Here is a 19,393-nt window from a genome sequence, read left to right as displayed (position 1 = left end):
GCTGTTTGGCTCTACCCAGATATCTCTGTTCACAATCCTTGCGAGTTGTTTGGCTTTTTAGGACACAAAATATAGAAAAGAAAATGTAAAGTGAATGTAAAATCAGTTCAGTAATATTATCAAGAAAACTATGTACAGTGTGTTTACTTGCTGGAATTACACTTCAAACACACAATTGCGTTCAGTCGTTCTTTCAGAAAAAATGTTCCGGGGGGCACACTTAGTATTCCGGAGGGGATCACTGCTGGTACTATTCTATTTATTATTATATTATAGACGTATTATTTTGGTCTCCTCCGAGGGGGCACTCTGAGAGCTCTGGGGAGGCCAGTGTTCCCCCAAAATCATCTCTGGAAGAAGCAGTGATTGCGTTGATCCGTTGTGTTCTTTTGGCTTATATTGAAGTTTATTCTCCCCTTATATAGCCACAATGAAAATAAATCACAAATGGCATGGTTGTGGGGGGAGGATTGTTTATGCTATAATGTCAGCCCCTCCGAGCAAATGCGTAAGCTCCAATAGGTTCTTTTATTTCGCAGGGCTCAAACTTCCCGGTGGAGGTACATCGCAGGCGCAATTTTCCCTGTTCTTGAAGTAGGGCGCAAATTTCCCAGACGCAAAATTCTCGACACCGTTCGAATGACCTCGGAAGACTATATCTTTTTCAATACTTTTTAATATTTTTTTACTCGAGATTTCTTCATAGCTTCTTATTAAAATACTTACTAATATATCCTCATTTTATTGTCCTAACCAATCAATATGGGTATGTTGTCAGTAAAATATTTAGATTGATCGAGCCTCTGGTGTGTAACCACAGTATTTCATATCATCCCTCCATTAGAAATCTTGGCTAAACGAAACAATATATGTTGCCAATAAAATAGTTTAGAATGATTGAGCCCCTGGAAATAACCACAGTATTTCGTGACAGACCCCCCCTTCCTATTACCATATTCTAGCTACGTGCCTGACTCAGCTAATTCTCTACATTCTTTACCAAGCACACATTTTCTAAAGCGGAAAATGCTCTCTAAATACCAAAGCTCATTATTTTCAGCAGATGCACAAATTGGGTAACATTCTATCTACATGAATGTTATATATGTCGATTACTGGAAACCGCTTCTCGCTATCTATTACCATATTTACTACATAATGATTAACGTTAAAACCGGAAATGGTTGATTTGTACCGCTTCCGGTTTGAATATTACATTCATCAGGGAACTCGATTCTTAACTATTGACTCTGTACATCGTGGCCAAAATTGATGGTAATCCATCAGATAGTTCTTGAGACTGTTTGTTTCACTGACGGACAGAATGAATATATGGCTATAGAGTTTTGATAAACTAAATTCGTTAATGAGTGATGATGGAACAAATATAAGAAAGGGAACCAAGAGTAGGCCTACCACCGGCAAAATTTTCGAACACAAAATTAGCCATCAAAAACCCACATGTCCTGGGTTAGAATACCATAGATGAAAACTCTACCACTGAGTCATCAATCACCCGCTTATTAGTTTCATTATTGTATTAATGTATATTAATGAATGCCTGCTTATGTTAATTATTGAACAATTACATTGTATACTTCGTAAAGTCAAAAATTGTAAATTTGTATTTACTGTACATACAGTGAGCGCAGAAAGTGTTCGTACACCTATGTTATTGAAACGAGAATGCTTGCGAAAAAGAAACAGAAAATTGAAGAAGTGTAATAACACACACAATATGAATAATGAAAACTAAGCTTTATGAACATATCAATAAAGAACCACAAAGACAAGTTTAATGGTCAGAAAGTAAATAAATTCCGTAGAAAATATATAGAGTAGACGCAAAAAGTGATCGTACACCTGACGTACGAATACGAAACAAAGATACCACAACTGGGGTTCACTAGTATTCACCTGAGTATACACCTCTGTATAGCATGACGAATAACAGAATGAGTTTAGTTGTGAATAGGAGTGAAAAAAACTGCACGGTGGGCTGTCGAAATGGGAAGCAACCGAACAGAAACAAATGAGGAGGCAAGAAAAGTAATTAATCAATTGCATAAGAAAGGTAAGTCTTTGAGAAAGATAGCAAACCTTGCAGACAGGCCTCGTTCAACAGTACAAACAATAATTGCGATGTATAACGTTTCTATCACTGTGCGAAAAAAAAAAAAAAAAAAAAACTGGAAGACCAAGAGTGTTGAGTGTACAAGATAAACGTTACATTATTAGGGAAAGAAAAAAGGTTCCGAAAAGTAGTGCTGTGCAATTGGCAATGGATCTGGAAACACGCGGTGTTAAAGTATCAGCCAGTACAGTCGGAATATTTGCAGGGTATCATGGTCGGATAGCCAGGAAAATGTTATGGGTGAACAAGACAAATCGTATAAAGATACTAAAGTTTGAAAAAGAGTATAAAGATAAGGGATCAGGCTTCTTTCTGGAATAGGGTCATATTTTCGGACGAAAGTAAATTTAATTTTATCGAATCCAATGGGAGGCGTATGGTATGGCGCAAGGTGAATACATAGATGAATCCTCAAAATCTCGTCCGTAAAGTAAGACACGGAGGAGGGTCCGTGCTCGTCTGGGGTTGTATGAGTGCCTCAGGAGTGGGTCGTCTCCACTTTATCGATGAAGTGATGATCCACAAAGTGTATATTTACATATTAAAGAAAAATCTCTATACTAGTGCGCAGAAAACAATTTATTGTTCAGCAAGGCAACAACTCCAAACATACAGCGGAAAATACTCGATTGTGGCTACTCTATAATACCTTGAAACAGCTTCGCACACCTCCCCAATCCCCAGACATGAACCCCATAGAACATCTATGGTCTGTTCTGGAGACAAGAATCAGAAGGCACAGCTTCTCTACCAAAGAAGGCCTGAAAAAAGCTATTCAAGAAGAATGGGACATAATCAGTCCCGAAGCTACAGAACTACGAACTACTACAGGTGAAATCAATGCTACGAAGACTACAGACAATCATTAACGCACAGGGTAATCCCACAAAATATTAAATAACGTAATATACTTTATAAGCATTAATTCAATCATAAGTGTACGGTGACTTTTTGCGTTTACAAAAAAGGAATTCTCTCTTCTTCTGAACAAAACAGTGATTGTCTTTGTTTGGCCTTTCTCTTGTATATAGAAATAAAATGTATAAATGTGTAGTCTTAATTCTGGTTATATATATATTTTCCACCTCCCGTTCTCATGCTAGCTGTTTCCAATATAAAGTATGCACGGTGTACGAACACTTTCTGCGTTCACTGTAGGTATGTTGACAATAAGCGAATGTTATTAGAATATTTGTTGAGATTTATTTTCCTTCACTGCCTTTCGCCTTGTTAAAAAGTAGTTTGCAGTGCTTTGGAGCAGCTGCAGGTGGAAACGCGATAATGTTTGAGACATACCGGCGACTTTTTTGTGTGTGAAAATAAGACCTTCCTCATAAAGCAGTAAATAACTGCAGTAGCAATTGTCTACGTAAGTGATAAAGACATATCCAACTACAAGAAACTAATTCAGTATATATATTCATTATTGTGTTTCTCTTTTAACAGCTACTAGCTAGGGATGGCCAATTCCAGAATTTTTACTTTCCGGAATCTAAATTCCGGATTTTTTCCGAATGTCGGAATTTATCTGAATTCCGGAATTTTTCCGGGATCCGGAATTTTTCCGAATTCTGGAAAGTAAATTTTCCGATTCCGGAAAACAAAATTTCCGGAATCCGGATTCCGGAAAATTTTGGCCATCCCTAGTTTAGAGTATCGTATTATCGAGTCTCTTAATTTACTTGTTAGTGGTGTATTTAGAATTTTGAAAATGAAATGAAACCTTTGAGTTTTACGTCCCACAGTTATGCCGGTTAGGCTAAAGGAAACGGTGATGATGAGTGATGAATGAAATGGTGGAATGAAGAAAGTGGGAGGAAACGGGAGAACTCCGAGAAAACCCACGCACACGGTGTTTGTCCACCACAAAGTTCACTTGGTGGGGACTGGGATTGAATCCGAGACCCCAAGCACCAGAGGTGAACGCTCTACCACTGAGCCACCGCGGCCCCCATATTTAGAATTTTGTTTCGGGGAGCTATGCACAACACGGCTAAGCAGGGGACAATTACCCACCTGAGTTTGAGATTTAAATATACATTTTAATCGATCGTCTACTAATATACTAGGAAAAAACTCGAAACTCGTATGTCAGTGGAGGATCTTACCCCTCCCCCAGGGCAAATTTGAAATATCGCTCCTGCAAACACACGTTGAATATTTGTAATCTCATTTCAACTTCACCGATTTCGTTTTAGAAAAAAAAAAATGGAAATATTCAGTTTTATCTGTGTACGTTTTTTAACTGAAAGAAAAATGTTGATACAAGTTTGAAACTGAAATATAGTGGCTGCAATTTCAATGTCAAGAATTGAAGACTGGTGAATCTTATCTGAAATGATATATACAAAAATTTAGCAGTGAATCTAACCTTTTATTCTATTCATAGATAAAAAAAAGGAAGCATCCACTTGGCCTACCTAATTTCAGGCTATTTCATCCCCCTCCTCATGATTTTCTTTAATTCAAAGATTTGCCTTTCTTTCTAACTAAACGATGTAAATATTCCTTTGCTATAATAACTAAAATCCCGTTATGTTGATACTTGTGCAAGTTGGTGTGAAACACCAGTTTCACTTATCAGCTCTTTTTCGTTTTAGTGTTCCTGACGACGGCCGACTTGAATCACAACTAACAACGGTCGAAATAGGAGAAATGGAAGAAAGTAATAACTAAGAAAAAGAAACAGAAGAGTAGAATGGACGAAAGAAAGAAAAGAAAGAACGCAGTTCTTATATGGAATGAAATTTGACAAATACAGTATTATTTCTCAACAAAGAGCAAAAGAAAATGAAAAGTCAATGAAATTCTTAGAAATGGTAAGAAGGATTATTATTGGACGTGAACTGCAAAAACTAACAAATTTATTCCCGTGAGGGGGGAGAGATATTCTGTTAGCAACACTGACCCCATTCGCAGATGAAATTATTGGAGATTATCGGTGCGCATTTAGACGAAATCGATCAACTATCGACCAAATATTTACCATTCGACAAATACTCGAAAAGAAGTGGGAATATAATACCCGGTAAATCAACTATTTATTGATTTTAGAAAGGCTTACAAGTCAGGTAGGAGAGAAACATTGTACAACATTCTTACAGAGTTTGGAATACCGAAAAAGCTAATCAGATTAATTAAGATGTGCTTAAATGAATCAAAAAGTAAAGTTCGGGTAGGAAAGTTTATATCTATGAGATATCACATCGAGGGTGGCCTGAAACAAGAAGATGAGTTGTCGCCATTATTATTCAACTTAGTCCTGGAATCGCTATAAGGAAAACCAAACATAACAACCAGAGCCTAGAGCTGAATTGCGTTCATCAGGTTATGGCGTATGCTGATGATGGAAATTTAATAGGGGATGATGGGAGAACAATTGAAAGAAATGCAGAGGTCTTATTAATTATGGGGCAGGGACCTGGGTTTAGAAGTAAATGCAGAGAAAACTAAATACATGGAAGTTCGTCGGGACCGTAATACGGTAAATTATGGATGAGTTAAATTGTTGAATAATACATTTGATAAAGTGGATAGTTTCAAATATCTAGCATCAGTATTAACAGATGAAAACTATATTCACGAAGAAATTAAATGACGACTAAACGCAGGGAATTCATGTTATTATTCAGTTCAAATTCTCCTGTCGTCGCGAATACTGTCAAGGAATTTGAAGCTTAAAATGTATAAAACGATAATCATGCCTATTGTTCTTTATGGTTGCGAAACATGGTCGCTTACTCTGAGGGAAGAACATAGACTGAAAGTATTTGAGAACAGGATCCTGAGAAGAATATTCGGACCCAAGAGGAACGGGAATGGGGAATGGCGGAAACTTCATAACGAGGAACTATACAATTTATACGGTTTACCCAACATTGTTAGGGTCATCAAGTTTAGGAGGCTTAGGTGGGCGGGTCATGTAGCTAGAATGGAAGAAAGTAGAAACGCTTTCAAAGTCTTGACTGGAAGACAATAGGAAAACATATTAAGACCAATAGGAGGATAATATTAAGATGGATCTCGCAGAGATAGGAATACAAAGTAGAAACTGGATCCAACTAGCTAAGGATAGAAGTCAGTGGAGAGCTTTTGTGAACGCGGCACTGAACCTCCGGGTTCCATAGGCCAGGTAGTTAGTTAGTTAGTTGCTGGACTACCAAAGGGTCTTTCCTGGTAAGATAGTGAAATCGGCTCTTGATCCAAATTGGATCGCTATTGACCCAAAAGGTTACTTAATTTTGGTGGGGGTGGTCCAAAAATTTTGATTGTTTCACAGATTGTAGATACTATATAGATGCAAATGTGCATTTTTTTTCAAAACTATCGATGCGTATTTTCTTTATTTTTTTGCGTTGAAAATTTCAAAAAAAAAAAAAAAAAAAAAAAAAAAAAATGCAGAAGAAAATCTGGGGGACACACACACATTGATTTTCTGGTTAAAAAAATTGTTATACCCTTAGGTAGAACATATATTTTTTGGGGGCCTGAAAGTGATAGCAACATTGTCAAAAAGAAATAAAAACTGAGAATAAACGTGTTTTTTTTTTCAGTTTTTCCACCATTTTAGGGCCCTCAAGATGAGTGCCCCCTTCAAACAATTCTTTGCCAAAGTTCATAATTTTCCTTTCTCTTGCGTTCCTTCCGCTTCTGACGTTTTTCGGCTGCTTCGATTGTGTCCATTTCTAAACAGAAACACCAAATATATCTCCGCAACAGTGCTTCCATTTCAACCGACTCTTGCACAGCAAACTTACACACAGCTCGCGGTAGAGAGCACCACTGTGTGCGGCCACTGAAGCAAGCACTGATAGATACGAGGAACCGACGCGAGATACAGTCCGCCTTATGCAGAGTCGTTTTGACAAATGATTAGCGTCATGCTAAACGCCCGACTTCTGCAGGAAGCATATGGAAGTCGAACGCTTTAAAGTGCTGCCAAAATGTCTTGAGCCGTGGCAAATATGCGAACTAAAGCTCACACTCTCGACACACACACGGTTGAGCCAATAAGGGTTCAGCTCTTGCTAAGCGAGAGAGCGGATGACGAATGGGAGTGGAATTCCTTCACCCGATAGCAGCGCTCGGAACGGAAGACTAGGTGTCATGTCAATGTGGTGTGTCTATAGTATGATTCTAATCACACGTCAGAAGGACTCTGCATATGACCTAGTATGTTTAACTTTGCAAGAGTTGGTTGAAATTGAAGCACTGTAACGGATATATATTTGGTGTTTCTATTCTGAAATGGACACAATCGAAGCATCCAAAGAACGACAGAAGCAGAAGGGATGCAAGAGAAAGGAAAATTGTGAACTTTGGCAAAGAATTATTTGAAGAGGTCCTCACCTTGAGGGCCCTAAATGATGGGAAAAACTATGCGAAAAACACGTTTGTTTTCAGTTTTATTTCTTTTTGACAATGTTGCCATCACTTTCAGGCCCACGAAAAAATATATGTTGTACCTAAGGGTATAACAAAGTTTTTAACCAAAAAATCAGGAATGTGTCCTCCCCCCCAAAAAGTTTTTTCCTACAATTTTTTGAAATCTTCAACACGCAAAAAAATAAAGAAAATACGTACCGATAGTTTTAAAAGAAATTGCACATTTGCATCTATATAGTATCTACAATCTATGAAACTTTCAAAATTTTTGGACCACCCCGATCAAAATTAAAAAATATTCAATTTTGAGCATGCAATTTCGAATAATACGATAATTCGGTAAGGGGAGGGGGTGGGGGTCAAAAATTTTTTGGAGGTAGTTTTAGGTCAAGGGTAACCTTTTGGGTCAATAGCAACCCAATTTGGATCAAGGGCCGATTTCACAATCTTACTAGGAAAGACCCTTTAGAATCTTTATTTTGTCACCGGAACTGTTTGTCTATACATTGTAGGCAGCCATAGTATCCAGTGTTATTTAGTACCAACAGAGTTTAGGATCTACAAACAATGAAGTATCTCATCCAGAAAAAAAAAAGAAAAAAAGTAAAACAGTTCTGGGGAGTTCAGGTTTCGTCAACTCCGAAAAAACTGAATTTCTTTCAAGTCGTAATACAGCGGAAAACTTGCGGGGAGACTAAATAGGAGTGAAAAAAGAATTAAAATAGGTTTATATCTTGCGGTTGAGCATGCGCTCTAAAGTTTATCGAAATTTGAAAAAAAAATCACATTATTACGATATTTATTTTAACATTATAAATTGGCCTCTTCCCGAATGTAATAGCTCAAATCTTTATGTATTATTAAGAGCTATTTTTTGAACCTCCGTTTGCTCTTATACTTGACTAGACAAGTATAACAGCGTTTGCATGCGTCCAGAAAAGGAACCGGGGCTGCTTTGCACACGCAAACGGCAAAACCGGTGCCGGCTCCGGCAATGTCGGTGCCAGCGCTGCTTTGCACACACATCCCGGTAATGCCGGTGCCGAGAAGTAGTTTGAGTTTGAACGTGAAGGAGAGAACATGAGTCCAGCAATAAAAAACAATATCTCCTTGCCTTGCTGTACTTACAGAGAAGAAAGATCCGAATTTCCCTTGCTGAGAATTAATGTAAATAGCAAGCCACTATATTGTGGTACCTAACAGCCATTTTGATTATTTCATTTTTCATTATATATTGAAGTGATGTGAAAAAAGAAAATAACAAAAAAGAAAAACTGAAGTAAACAAAAATCCAAATACAGGAAAAGAAACAAGAATACATAACGCCTTGCCACTCACTCACTGCAGCTAAACTGAAGAAACCTATCAGCAAGCATTACCGGCTGCGTGTGCATCCACGTATAAGAAAGCATTGCCGCCGACAAAACCGGAGCCGACAGCGACACTGTCGGCAGCTAGGCCGACTGCATTTGCTGGTCTCGGGAGTTCCACCGGCTTTTTTGCCGGGTCGGAAAGCGTGTGCAAGGTACCATTTGATTACATTGCCGCCGATTCTATCGCCGGCATTGTCGGAACCGGAACCGGCATGACTGGGGACGTGTGTAAACGCTGTAAGGATGCGGATCTGCGCACTGTGCTACTGCGCAACTACCCCACCATAACATCTGCCACGGTTAAGGTTCAGCACATTAGTAGGAGTTGAGTTACTGACAAGTAAGCATGGTTTCCATCATTGATTCTCCCGCCAAGCGAAGAATCATTCGTTTTCTACAGGCAGAAGAGAATAGTGCAGCAGAAATTCATCGCAAAATGAGACGTGTTTATGGTGCACACTATATGAGTGAGGGTGTTATGCGTGAATGGTGTAGAAAATTTTAAAAAGGCCGAACGGATGTTCATGATGAAGGTGGACAAGGACGCATGTCTGTCGCCAATAACGAAAACCTTGTTCAGCGAGTGGATCAAAGGGTTCGAGAGATTCGGAGGTTTACCATCAGAGTTGTTTGTGGATTTTCCGGAGATTTCAAGGTCATCTCTGTACACCATTGTTACAGAACACCTAGGCTGTCGAAAACTTTGTGCACGCTGGGTTCCCAAAAAGCTGGTCTGAGGAGCACAAAATACAGCGCATGACATCAGGCTTATCATTTCTCACACTTTACGCTGATGAAGGGGAAGAGTTTTTGAGCTTCATTGTGACAGGGGATGAAACGTGGATTCTCTGTGACAATCCAGAATCCAAAGAACAATCCAAACAATGGATGCACACACGTTCTCTACAAAACCAAAAAGTTCAAACAAACGTTCAACAACAGGAAGATCACGGCGACTGTTTTCTGGGATCAGAAAGGTGTGTTGCTTGTGGAGTTTATGGAGCCAGGGACTACGATCACTACAAATGTGTACTGCCAGACATTACGTAACCTGCGGCGAGGCACACAAAACAAAAGAAGGGGTATACTGCCTTCTGGAATTGTGTTGATCCATGGCAACGCGAAACCGCATGCTGCTGCCGTAACCAGGGAGCTGCTTGCTCAGTTTCAGTAGGAAGTGCTTCAGCACCCGGCATACAGCCCAGATCTAACTTCTAGTTTACTGTCATCTTTTTCGGCTGCTGAAACAAGGTCTAGGAGAACAACACTTGAGCACCAATGGAAAACTTCAAAATGTGAAAACCTATCTCCATACGCTCGTGGCAACCATTTATGAAGAGGGTATTGGAAAGCTCGTTCATCGATATGACAAATGCCTTAATCTTTATGGTGAGCATGTGAAGAAGTAACTGTGATTGTGCTTGAATTTTGGTAATAAAATGATTTTGTGATTCACATTTTTCTTGTGTTATGCTTCATTGAAGGTTGAAAAAAATAATAGTCCTCGTAGAACCACATAAATAATGTTTAAATATTATTTCAATTCATCAACATCTTTTGGTCACGCATTACTTTCAAATTTAATGAAAGTTTGGAACAAAATTTACAAATAAAGGTAGATCACAGTTAAAGACAAAAATATACTAACAACTTACATGCTTTTTGTTTTTCTTCATTGAAAACAAGTTTAAATATTTTAAAAAAAATATTTTAGACCATATTAGTAATACTTATAAACAAATTTTTTATTGACTATTTTTTAAGTTTTTATGTGAAGAGTCGTAAGTGCAACAAACTCATGTTGAACAATTGAACATCTAAGTTTTCACACATTTTTAGCTGAAGGTGCTTTAAAATCTGATTTATGGGTGGATGGAGCGTCATGGTCATTGACTTGAGCAAGTTACAACGAGTGTCTGAATTTCTTAGAACTGACAGCCATTGCATGTGCGGAATACCTTGATCAATTTGAACTGTTTTTTTTTCTAAATCATTATCGATTCAAACAATATTCGACTAGAGATATTACATTTAAATATTGACTAGATAAAACATCGACAAATTTAGAGCACATGCCTGACTAAAAGATATTGTAGAATTTCTTCTAGGTAGAGCTAGATTAATGAAATCAAAGAGTCCAAAATAGACTCCCACTATCGGTTTATTTATAAAAATCTTCCAATAACAACAGTATTTACAGTAAGACTATTCATGGCTTTGGATTGATTATTTTAACAAAAGAGACACTGACCAAAGCTTCAAACCCACTTTATTTTAAATTGTAATTTGTAACTGTTTCGGATATCTAACATATCCTTCTTCAGACACTATCGAAAATAAAAATCTATTACAGTTACAAATTACAATTTAAAATAAAGTGGGTTTTAAGCTTTGGTCAGTGTCTCTCTTGTTAAAGTATTTACAGAAATATTTTTACTACAATTTTCTCTGTTATGAGGTAGACATTGTTCGGTCGTGAACAGGATCTCTACAGAGCCCCGAAGCAGGCTAAGCCCCAAGAAGAAAAAATAGCCAAGAGTCTCGTAGCAAACTAAAGGTTGGGTTCTCCTAGTGCTCCAGGCAAGCAAGAGGAGTGAGACCAGAAAACTGGTGCCTATCTGCTGGTTGCTGTCCAATATACAGGCGTGCCGACGGTGGTGGCGCTGCAATTGCCATGTCGTCATGTGATTTGTACGAGGTGCTGGTGGTCCGTGGTCTGGTTCTTGTAGTAATCCGACAGTAATCTTGTTGTGGTGTGTAGTACTCCGATTTAAATACATGTGGTGATGTTTACAAACAGGAGTATATGGCATTGTACACAGAAGCACGTGGCACATTACAATATAAACCAAGGATGTTATAAAATAGAGGATCTGCCCATACAATAAAATCGTGAAGCCATACGTCACAGCTTCGCCACACCTACTCTGCCCGCTCCGCGCCACTAAGATCTCAATGTTTCGAGCCAACAATCATGGCGGAAACGAGAGTAGCCAATCAGACGTCCGGCTCAGACGATGCTCGGTTGTTGTTTTTTTTCGGCTTCATTGAGTTCATATAATGAAGATACATATGGACAGATCCTCTATTTTATAACATCCTTGATATAAACCGATTTTATTTCTTTTTCTTCTTTTTTTTAAACTCCTGTTTAGTCTCCTCAATTTGCAACTTTTCCGAGGTATTACGACTTGAAAAAAAATGTTTGTACATTTTTCCGCTCAACCCAGCATATACTCTGTTTTTATTCCCCCTTTTATTTTCCACACCAGTGTGCAACAAATAAATCAAATTAAGAAAGATCAAAACTTCATAATGAAAGAGTAATAATACTAAAAGTAAGAATGAAGAAGAGTTTTTCATTTGAACCTATCAAGGCCGTATTTACACATGGGCCATTACAGGCCTTGGCCCAGAGCGGCATATAGATACGATACGGGGTTTCTACATTTGTAAATATCCAATGTTTGGCTAGAAAAAAGTTACTTAATATTTCTCATAATCAACCATAATTTTACTAATTGAAATTGAAACTTATTTATTATTTTATATATTTTATATTATTATTTTTTACTTCCACTTAAATATTAGTTTTATTCTTTTTTTTCAAGCTAGCCAGCGGCTAGCACCCTGTTAGAGGGTTACGCCCTCTTTTAGGGAAGGGAATTTTATGGAGAATGGGTATTGGATGTATGAAGGATGGTCTATGGGAAGGTAGATATCAACTTATCTTTATTTAGTAATCTATAAATAAACATAGGACTTAAGGCTTTTGCAGCCTTAACAGTTTTATTCACTTCACTGCGTCTAATTTACTATAGCGTTATTTAAACGGAAGCGGCACTTTTCAATGGCCTGAGAGTGCAAAAATGTTAAATATGGTTCTGTGCCCTACATACCTAAGGAGGCAGATAGATGGAAATTGCAAATCAAGTTTTGAGAAAAGAATTGGTGGAACGAAGAGAGAAGGGAAAAATTGGGAAGATACGAAGAAAACTCACGGACACGACATCTACTGGAAAACTTAATTAAAATGAAATATTTTAGCTTAACATCCCACAATTATGCCCTTTAGGCTAAAGGAGACGATGATTAAGGCAAGTGAATGATAATGGAAGAATTAGTGGAATCAGAAAGTGGGAAGAAAAGGGAGTACCCCGAGAAAACCCACGGACATGATATTGTTCACCACAAACTTACTGGAAACTCATATGACCTAGCATCGAGTATCTTAACACCATAGATAAGTGTTCCACAATTAACTCTTTTCAAGGGGAACGAATCTTCAGACGCGAGAGAAGACGACGCTGAGACGAGGGAGCATCGTTAGACGCTCTAAATAGAAAAAGATATCTCTATCTTTGGGGAGTGAGTCTAGAGAACTTCAGGATATGTGTCTGACATGATTCTCTTAGCTGGTGTGATTTTTTTTTTCATTGGTGCGCAACGCAGCAGACACATACCCCTGGTGTTCCGTCTACGAAGCACTATGGTAGAGCAATGCTAATTTCAAATTCCCTTTGAACAAAACAACGAACGGAGAATACTGCTCTGAGTAGAGTAAAAATGCTAAGACCTGCTACTTACTTTTGATTAATTTCTAATACTGTTGGAAATACAAGAGGGTGCTATGTATATTATGAAGAAACAAAATAAGTTAGACTAGATTTAGAGACTTACGTTGTCCATTTGATTCCATTCTCGACGCAGTATTTACAGTGTCACCGAAGAGACAATACCTTGGCATCTTCAATCCTACCACTCCAGCTACGCAAGGTCCTGGAAAATACCATAATTCATATGTGTTACTAACGTTGTAAATATAGTATGAAAATATAGTCAATAAACAGAAACAAATGATAATTATACATTAAATGCATAGGGTATATGCAAAGCGTTTTTTATGCTCCTGGCCTAGAGTGCGGCGCATGATCGGAAAATGATGAGAATATGATTATTATGCATTAATGACGTTCTATCATGGACCTGCAATAGTGAGTTGCTTCAGAACGTAATGCAATATTGAAATCAGTTATTGTCAGCATACTGCTGTTATATGTAACAGGTTGTTCCCCCCAAACTTTGGGCTTGTTTCCAAATTGCCTGCTTGCTAGCGACATATCTTGGTGTCAGTAGAAGGCAGCGCTTAAATCAATGACTCCAATCCCATGTTTCTACATCTGTCTGTTCAGGGAAAACTGTGTCACTCAGTAAGGAAACGGCTTTGTCTATTTATTTATTACCAATTATTTAAATATACTTGAATATTTAAGTATAAAGTTGTAAATGAATAGGGATGGGCACGAGTCGAGCTGAGTTAAAGGTAGTTTTCTCGAGTCGAGTTCCGAGCTGAGTTACTGTTTTTGAGATCGAGTTCCAGTCGAGTCGAGTTTGATACATAGCTCGCTCGTTTAACTCGTTTTAGTTCGTTTTGAAATCATGGCCTGATTAAACTGGAAAGCGAAAGCGAAGAGAAATGTAAGCCGTAATGTGGAATACTTTTAGTGTTGTTCACGAGAGGGGACACGGCTTGCATCTCACCTCGTCTCGATAACGAGACCACAATAGATTTTTTAAAAGAAAAACACAGCCTCAAATGTCGTGAGCACCAATATATGTATATACTGTAGTTTTTACCATCAAGGCTGAGACCTGCACGGTCGTATTTCTGAATCTAAGCAGAAGCCCAACCCGGGTAATGATGTCAACGGGCTCGGCTCGATTCAACTGAGCGAACAGCTTGAGCCGGCTCGGTTGGGATGAGCCATCGGCTCGGCTCAATTGAGCTGATGGTCTGAGCCAGGTCGTTCGGGATGAGCCACCGAATCGGTTCGGCTCAGGTGAGCCATCGGCTTTTGCCGTCTTGCTTAGGTGAGGTGCTGACTCGGCTCACTTTTCGGTTCGGCTCGATAGTAGATGAGCTGTGAGCCGGGCCACTCGATCCGTTGACAACCCTAAACCCGGGCCGAGCACCGCGGTGATTCAGATAACTGCTAACTCCAGAACAGAAAAATAACAGGGTTGCAGGGGTATTCTAAGATGGATATAGGCCTATACATGATGTGTCTCATGTAACCCCTCTTTAATCAAATTGATGTCGGTATCAATTTATCTCCTGGTATACATCTTTATGCTATAGCCGTGTTGAAGCAGCTCTCACGTTATGAATACTCGTAATTAATTAATTAATTAATTAATACGTAAAATTTACCATATTTTCCAATATTTTATCATATATATATCTTATCATAGACTATATGGAGAAATTACTAATTTTTTAGTATTAACATATTGCTTTATTGTAGTCTGTTTTTCTGTTAGTATCACTCATCATAAAGAATTCTAGTGACAAAAGAAATCATACTTAACTTTAAATTATCTTCATAATTCTCTTTAGTAATATTCCTATATTGACTTTAGCTGTATAATTTTCCTATGGTATTTTTAAATTCCTCATATTTAGAATTTCTTGCGAGAAGAATAATCATCATCTAGCTTCTACATATTATTATTACCATTATTATTATTATTACTATTATTATGTTATTATTATTACCAATATTTCCAAAAAGCCTATTCCGGATAACAATGTTGTTATTTGTATAATATGGGCAGCTCGTGGAAACATAATTGTATGCCACATTTTCTGACTTTCGAGTAAGTATGAAAAGAAAGTTCATCATTCCTATGCAATTCGATACAATGACACATACCAAACAAATTTTCCCTGTGGTTTAAAACCAATCCAGTCCACCTAATAACTTAATTACCGCGGTGATTCTAGCAGACATTTGTCCGCAGACAAAACGAAATTTCCCAGGGTTGCCAGTATACATTTTAAATGTGTACCATCAAAACCAATCACGATACTTCTAGTGCAATGTCAATAACGATTCACGTCTATAACTTAATATGCACATAATATGCTAACATGTATAATATCTAATTTCATTTTCATATATATAGCGACTAATTTTTCAGAAAATAACAGAAAAATATTGCCTCCATAAAAGGTAAAAATCGTACAGTGCCAACTTTAAAATTAATAACCTCATAATTTTATATTCATCTACAGGGTCCTCACTTACAGTTTATCACCATATAAAAGTGGGATATGTATATCTCTATAAAATATGTACGAGGAAAGAACACTAATTTTTCCGATAAAAATGAGCAAAATATTCCCTCAAATTATGCTGAAAAACGTGCAGTGCCAACTTTAAAATTAATAATCTTATTATTTGATATTCATCTACAGGGTTCCCACTTACAGTTTATCACCATATAAAAGTGGGATATGTATATCTCTATAAAATATGTACGAGGAAAGAACACTAATTTTTCCGATAAAAATGAGCAAAATATTCCCTCAAACTAAGCTGAAAAACGACCAGTGCCAACTTTTAAATTAATAACCTCATAATTTTATATTCATCTACAGGGTCCCACCTTACAGTTTATCACCATATAAAAGTGCGAAATGTATATCTCTATAAAATATGTACGAGGAAACAACACTAATTTTTCCGATAAAAATGAGCAAAATATTCCCTCAAATTATGCTGAAAAACGTGCAGTGCCAACTTTAAAATTAATAATCTCATTATTTGATATTCATCTACAGGGTTCCCACTTACAGTTTAACGCCATATAAAAGTGGGATATGTATATCTCTATAAAATATGTACGAGGAAAGAACACTAATTTCTCCGATAAAAATGAGCAAAATATTCCCTCAAATTATGCTGAAAAACGAGCAGTGCCAACCTTAAAATTAATAACCTCATAATTTTATATTCATCTACAGGGTCCCCACTTACAGTTTATCACCATATAAAAGTGGGATATGTATATCTCTATAAAATATCTACGAGGAAAGAACACTAATTTTTCCGATAAAATGAGCAAAATATTCCCTCAAACTAAGCTGAAAAACGACCAGAGCCAACTTTTAAATTAATAACCTCATAATTTTATATTCATCTATAGGGTCCCCACTTACAGTTTATCACCATATAAAAGTGGGATATGTATATTTCTATAAAATATGTACGAGGAAAGAACACTAATTTTTCCGATAAAAATGAGCAAAACATTACCTCAAGTTATGCAGAAAAACAACCAGTGCCAACTTTAAAATTAATAACCTCATAATTTTATATTCATCTACAGGGTCCCCACTTACAGTTTATCACCATATAAAAGTGGGATATGTATATCTCTATAAAATATGTACGAGGAAAGAACACTAATTTTTCCGATAAAAATGAGCAAAATATTCCCTCAAATTATGCTGAAGAACGTGCAATGCCGTCTTTAAAATTAATAATCTAATAATTTTATATTCATCTACAGGGTCCCCACTTACAGTTTATCACCATATAAAAGTGGGATATGTATATCTCTATAAAATATGTACGAGGAAAGAACACTAATTTTTCCGATAAAAATGAGCAAAATATTCCCTCAAATTATGCTGAAAAACGAGCAGTGCCAACTTTAAAATTAATAACCTCATAATTTTCTATTCATCTACAGGGTCCGCACTTACAGTTTATCACCATATAAAAGTGGGATATGTATATCTCTATAAAATATCTACGAGGAAAGAACACTAATTTTTCCGATAAAAATGAGCAAAATATTCCCTCAAACTAAGCTGAAAAACGACCAGTGCCAACTTTTAAATTAATAACCTCATAATTTTATATTCATCTACAGGTTCCCCACTTACAGTTTATCACCATATAAAAGTGGGATATGTATATCTCTATAAAATATGTACGAGGAAAGAACACTAATTTTTCCGATAAAAATGAGCAAAACATTACCTCAAATTATGCAGAAAAACGACCAGTGCCAACTTTAAAATTAATAACCTCATAATTTTATATTCATCTACAGGGTCCCCACTTACAGTTTATCAGCATATAAAAGTGGGATATGTATATCTCTATAAAATATGTACGAGGAAAGAACACTAATTTTTCCGATAAAAATGAGCAAAATATTCCCTCAAACTAAGCTGAAAAACGACCAGTGCCAACTTTTAAATTAATAACCTCATAATTTTATATTCATCTACAGCGTCCCCACTTACAGTTTATCACCATATAAAAGTGGGATATGTATATCTCTATAAAATATGTACGAGGAAAGAACACTAATTTTTCCGATAAAAATGAGCAAAATATTCCCTCAAATTATGCTGAAAAACGTGCAGTGCCAACTTTATAATTAATAATCTCATTATTTGATATTCATCTACAGGGTCCCCACTTACAGTTTATCGCCATATAAAAGTAAGATATGTATATCTCTATAAAATATGTACGAGGAAAGAACACTAATTTTTTCGATAAAAATGAGCAAAATATTCCCTGAAATTATGCTAAAAAACGAGCAGTGCCAACTTTAAAATTAATAACCTCATAATTTTATATTCATCTACAGGGTCCCCACTTACAGTTTATCACCATATAAAAGTGGGATATGTATATCTCTATAAAATATGTACGAGGAAATAACACAAATTTTTCCGATAAAAGTGAGCAAAATATTCCCGCAAATTATGCTGAAGAACGTGCAATGCCGTCTTTAAAATTAATAATCTAATAATTTTATATTCATCTACAGGGTCCCCACTTACAGTTTATCACCATATAAGAGTGGGATATGTATATCTATATAAAATATGTACGAGGAAAAACAATAATTTTTCGATAAAAATGAGCAAAATATTCCCACAAATTAAGCTGAAAAACGACCAGTGCCAACTTTAAAATTAATAACCTAATAATTTTATATTCATTTACAGGGTCCCCACTTACAGTTTATCACCATATAAAAGTGGGATATGTATATCTCATTACCATATGTACGAGAAAGAGACTAATTTTTAGGAAAAAGATTAGCAAAATATGAGACTCACTGCTTTGCTGAGGTTTGCTGGTAGACTAACCAGTAATCACCATTCCAATCTAGTTTGTGTCTTTCTATACAATACATGATTTCGGCAGAATTAATATTTTCCATTGTACATAGCGAGATATTATTTCCAAATTAAAATTCATAATTAATTTTCAGTACATACAGAAAAAGCTATTTAAATACAATACTTCCTAATCAGAATTCGCAAATGATGAGAGCTACTCTGTGGCTATATGGTCTGTGTACGCTTCTCTGACACGGGATATCCTGTTCGATTCTCGGTAGGAGCTCATGCAGTTTGGATCCAACTTGTCATATAGCCTCGCTGTTGGAGAGGTCGCTACTCAATCCAATCGAACATGATGTCTTTCGACTACTAATTTAACATTAAATTTAATAGTTGAATATTAGTACTTCCCCCCACACACACATCGAGATTGTTAGATAGATGAAGTCACACCTTTAGAATTACTCACGTTCTGATATTAAAAAGAGAAGTATAACATGGCTTTCAATAGGATGTGAGCAATTATCGACAAACTGAAAATATCACGCTATTTATAAAAGAGAG

The 19,393-nt window shown here is 36.7% G+C and overlaps 1 protein-coding gene across 3 annotated transcripts in view; it reads right to left on the bottom strand.

The window, feature by feature from the left end:
- LOC145668129 (atrial natriuretic peptide receptor 1) overlaps window positions 1–19,393 on the bottom strand; it is a 2,711,550-nt gene that overhangs the window by 23,864 nt on the left and 2,668,293 nt on the right. For all 3 annotated transcript variants that reach the window (XM_081735691.1, XM_081735693.1, XM_081735692.1), the window contains one exon: window positions 13,573–13,671. In XM_081735691.1, the coding sequence (XP_081591817.1) occupies window positions 13,573–13,671 (99 nt within the window). The remainder of the gene's footprint in view (window positions 1–13,572; window positions 13,672–19,393) is intronic.

This window comes from Thermobia domestica, chromosome 13 (assembly GCF_964235325.1).
Source record: "Thermobia domestica chromosome 13, izTheDome1.hap1.1, whole genome shotgun sequence".
Lineage (NCBI taxonomy): Eukaryota > Metazoa > Arthropoda > Insecta > Zygentoma > Lepismatidae > Thermobia > Thermobia domestica.
Note: the sequence above shows the minus strand (reverse complement) of the source record. Positions and strands in the feature narration are given on the sequence as shown.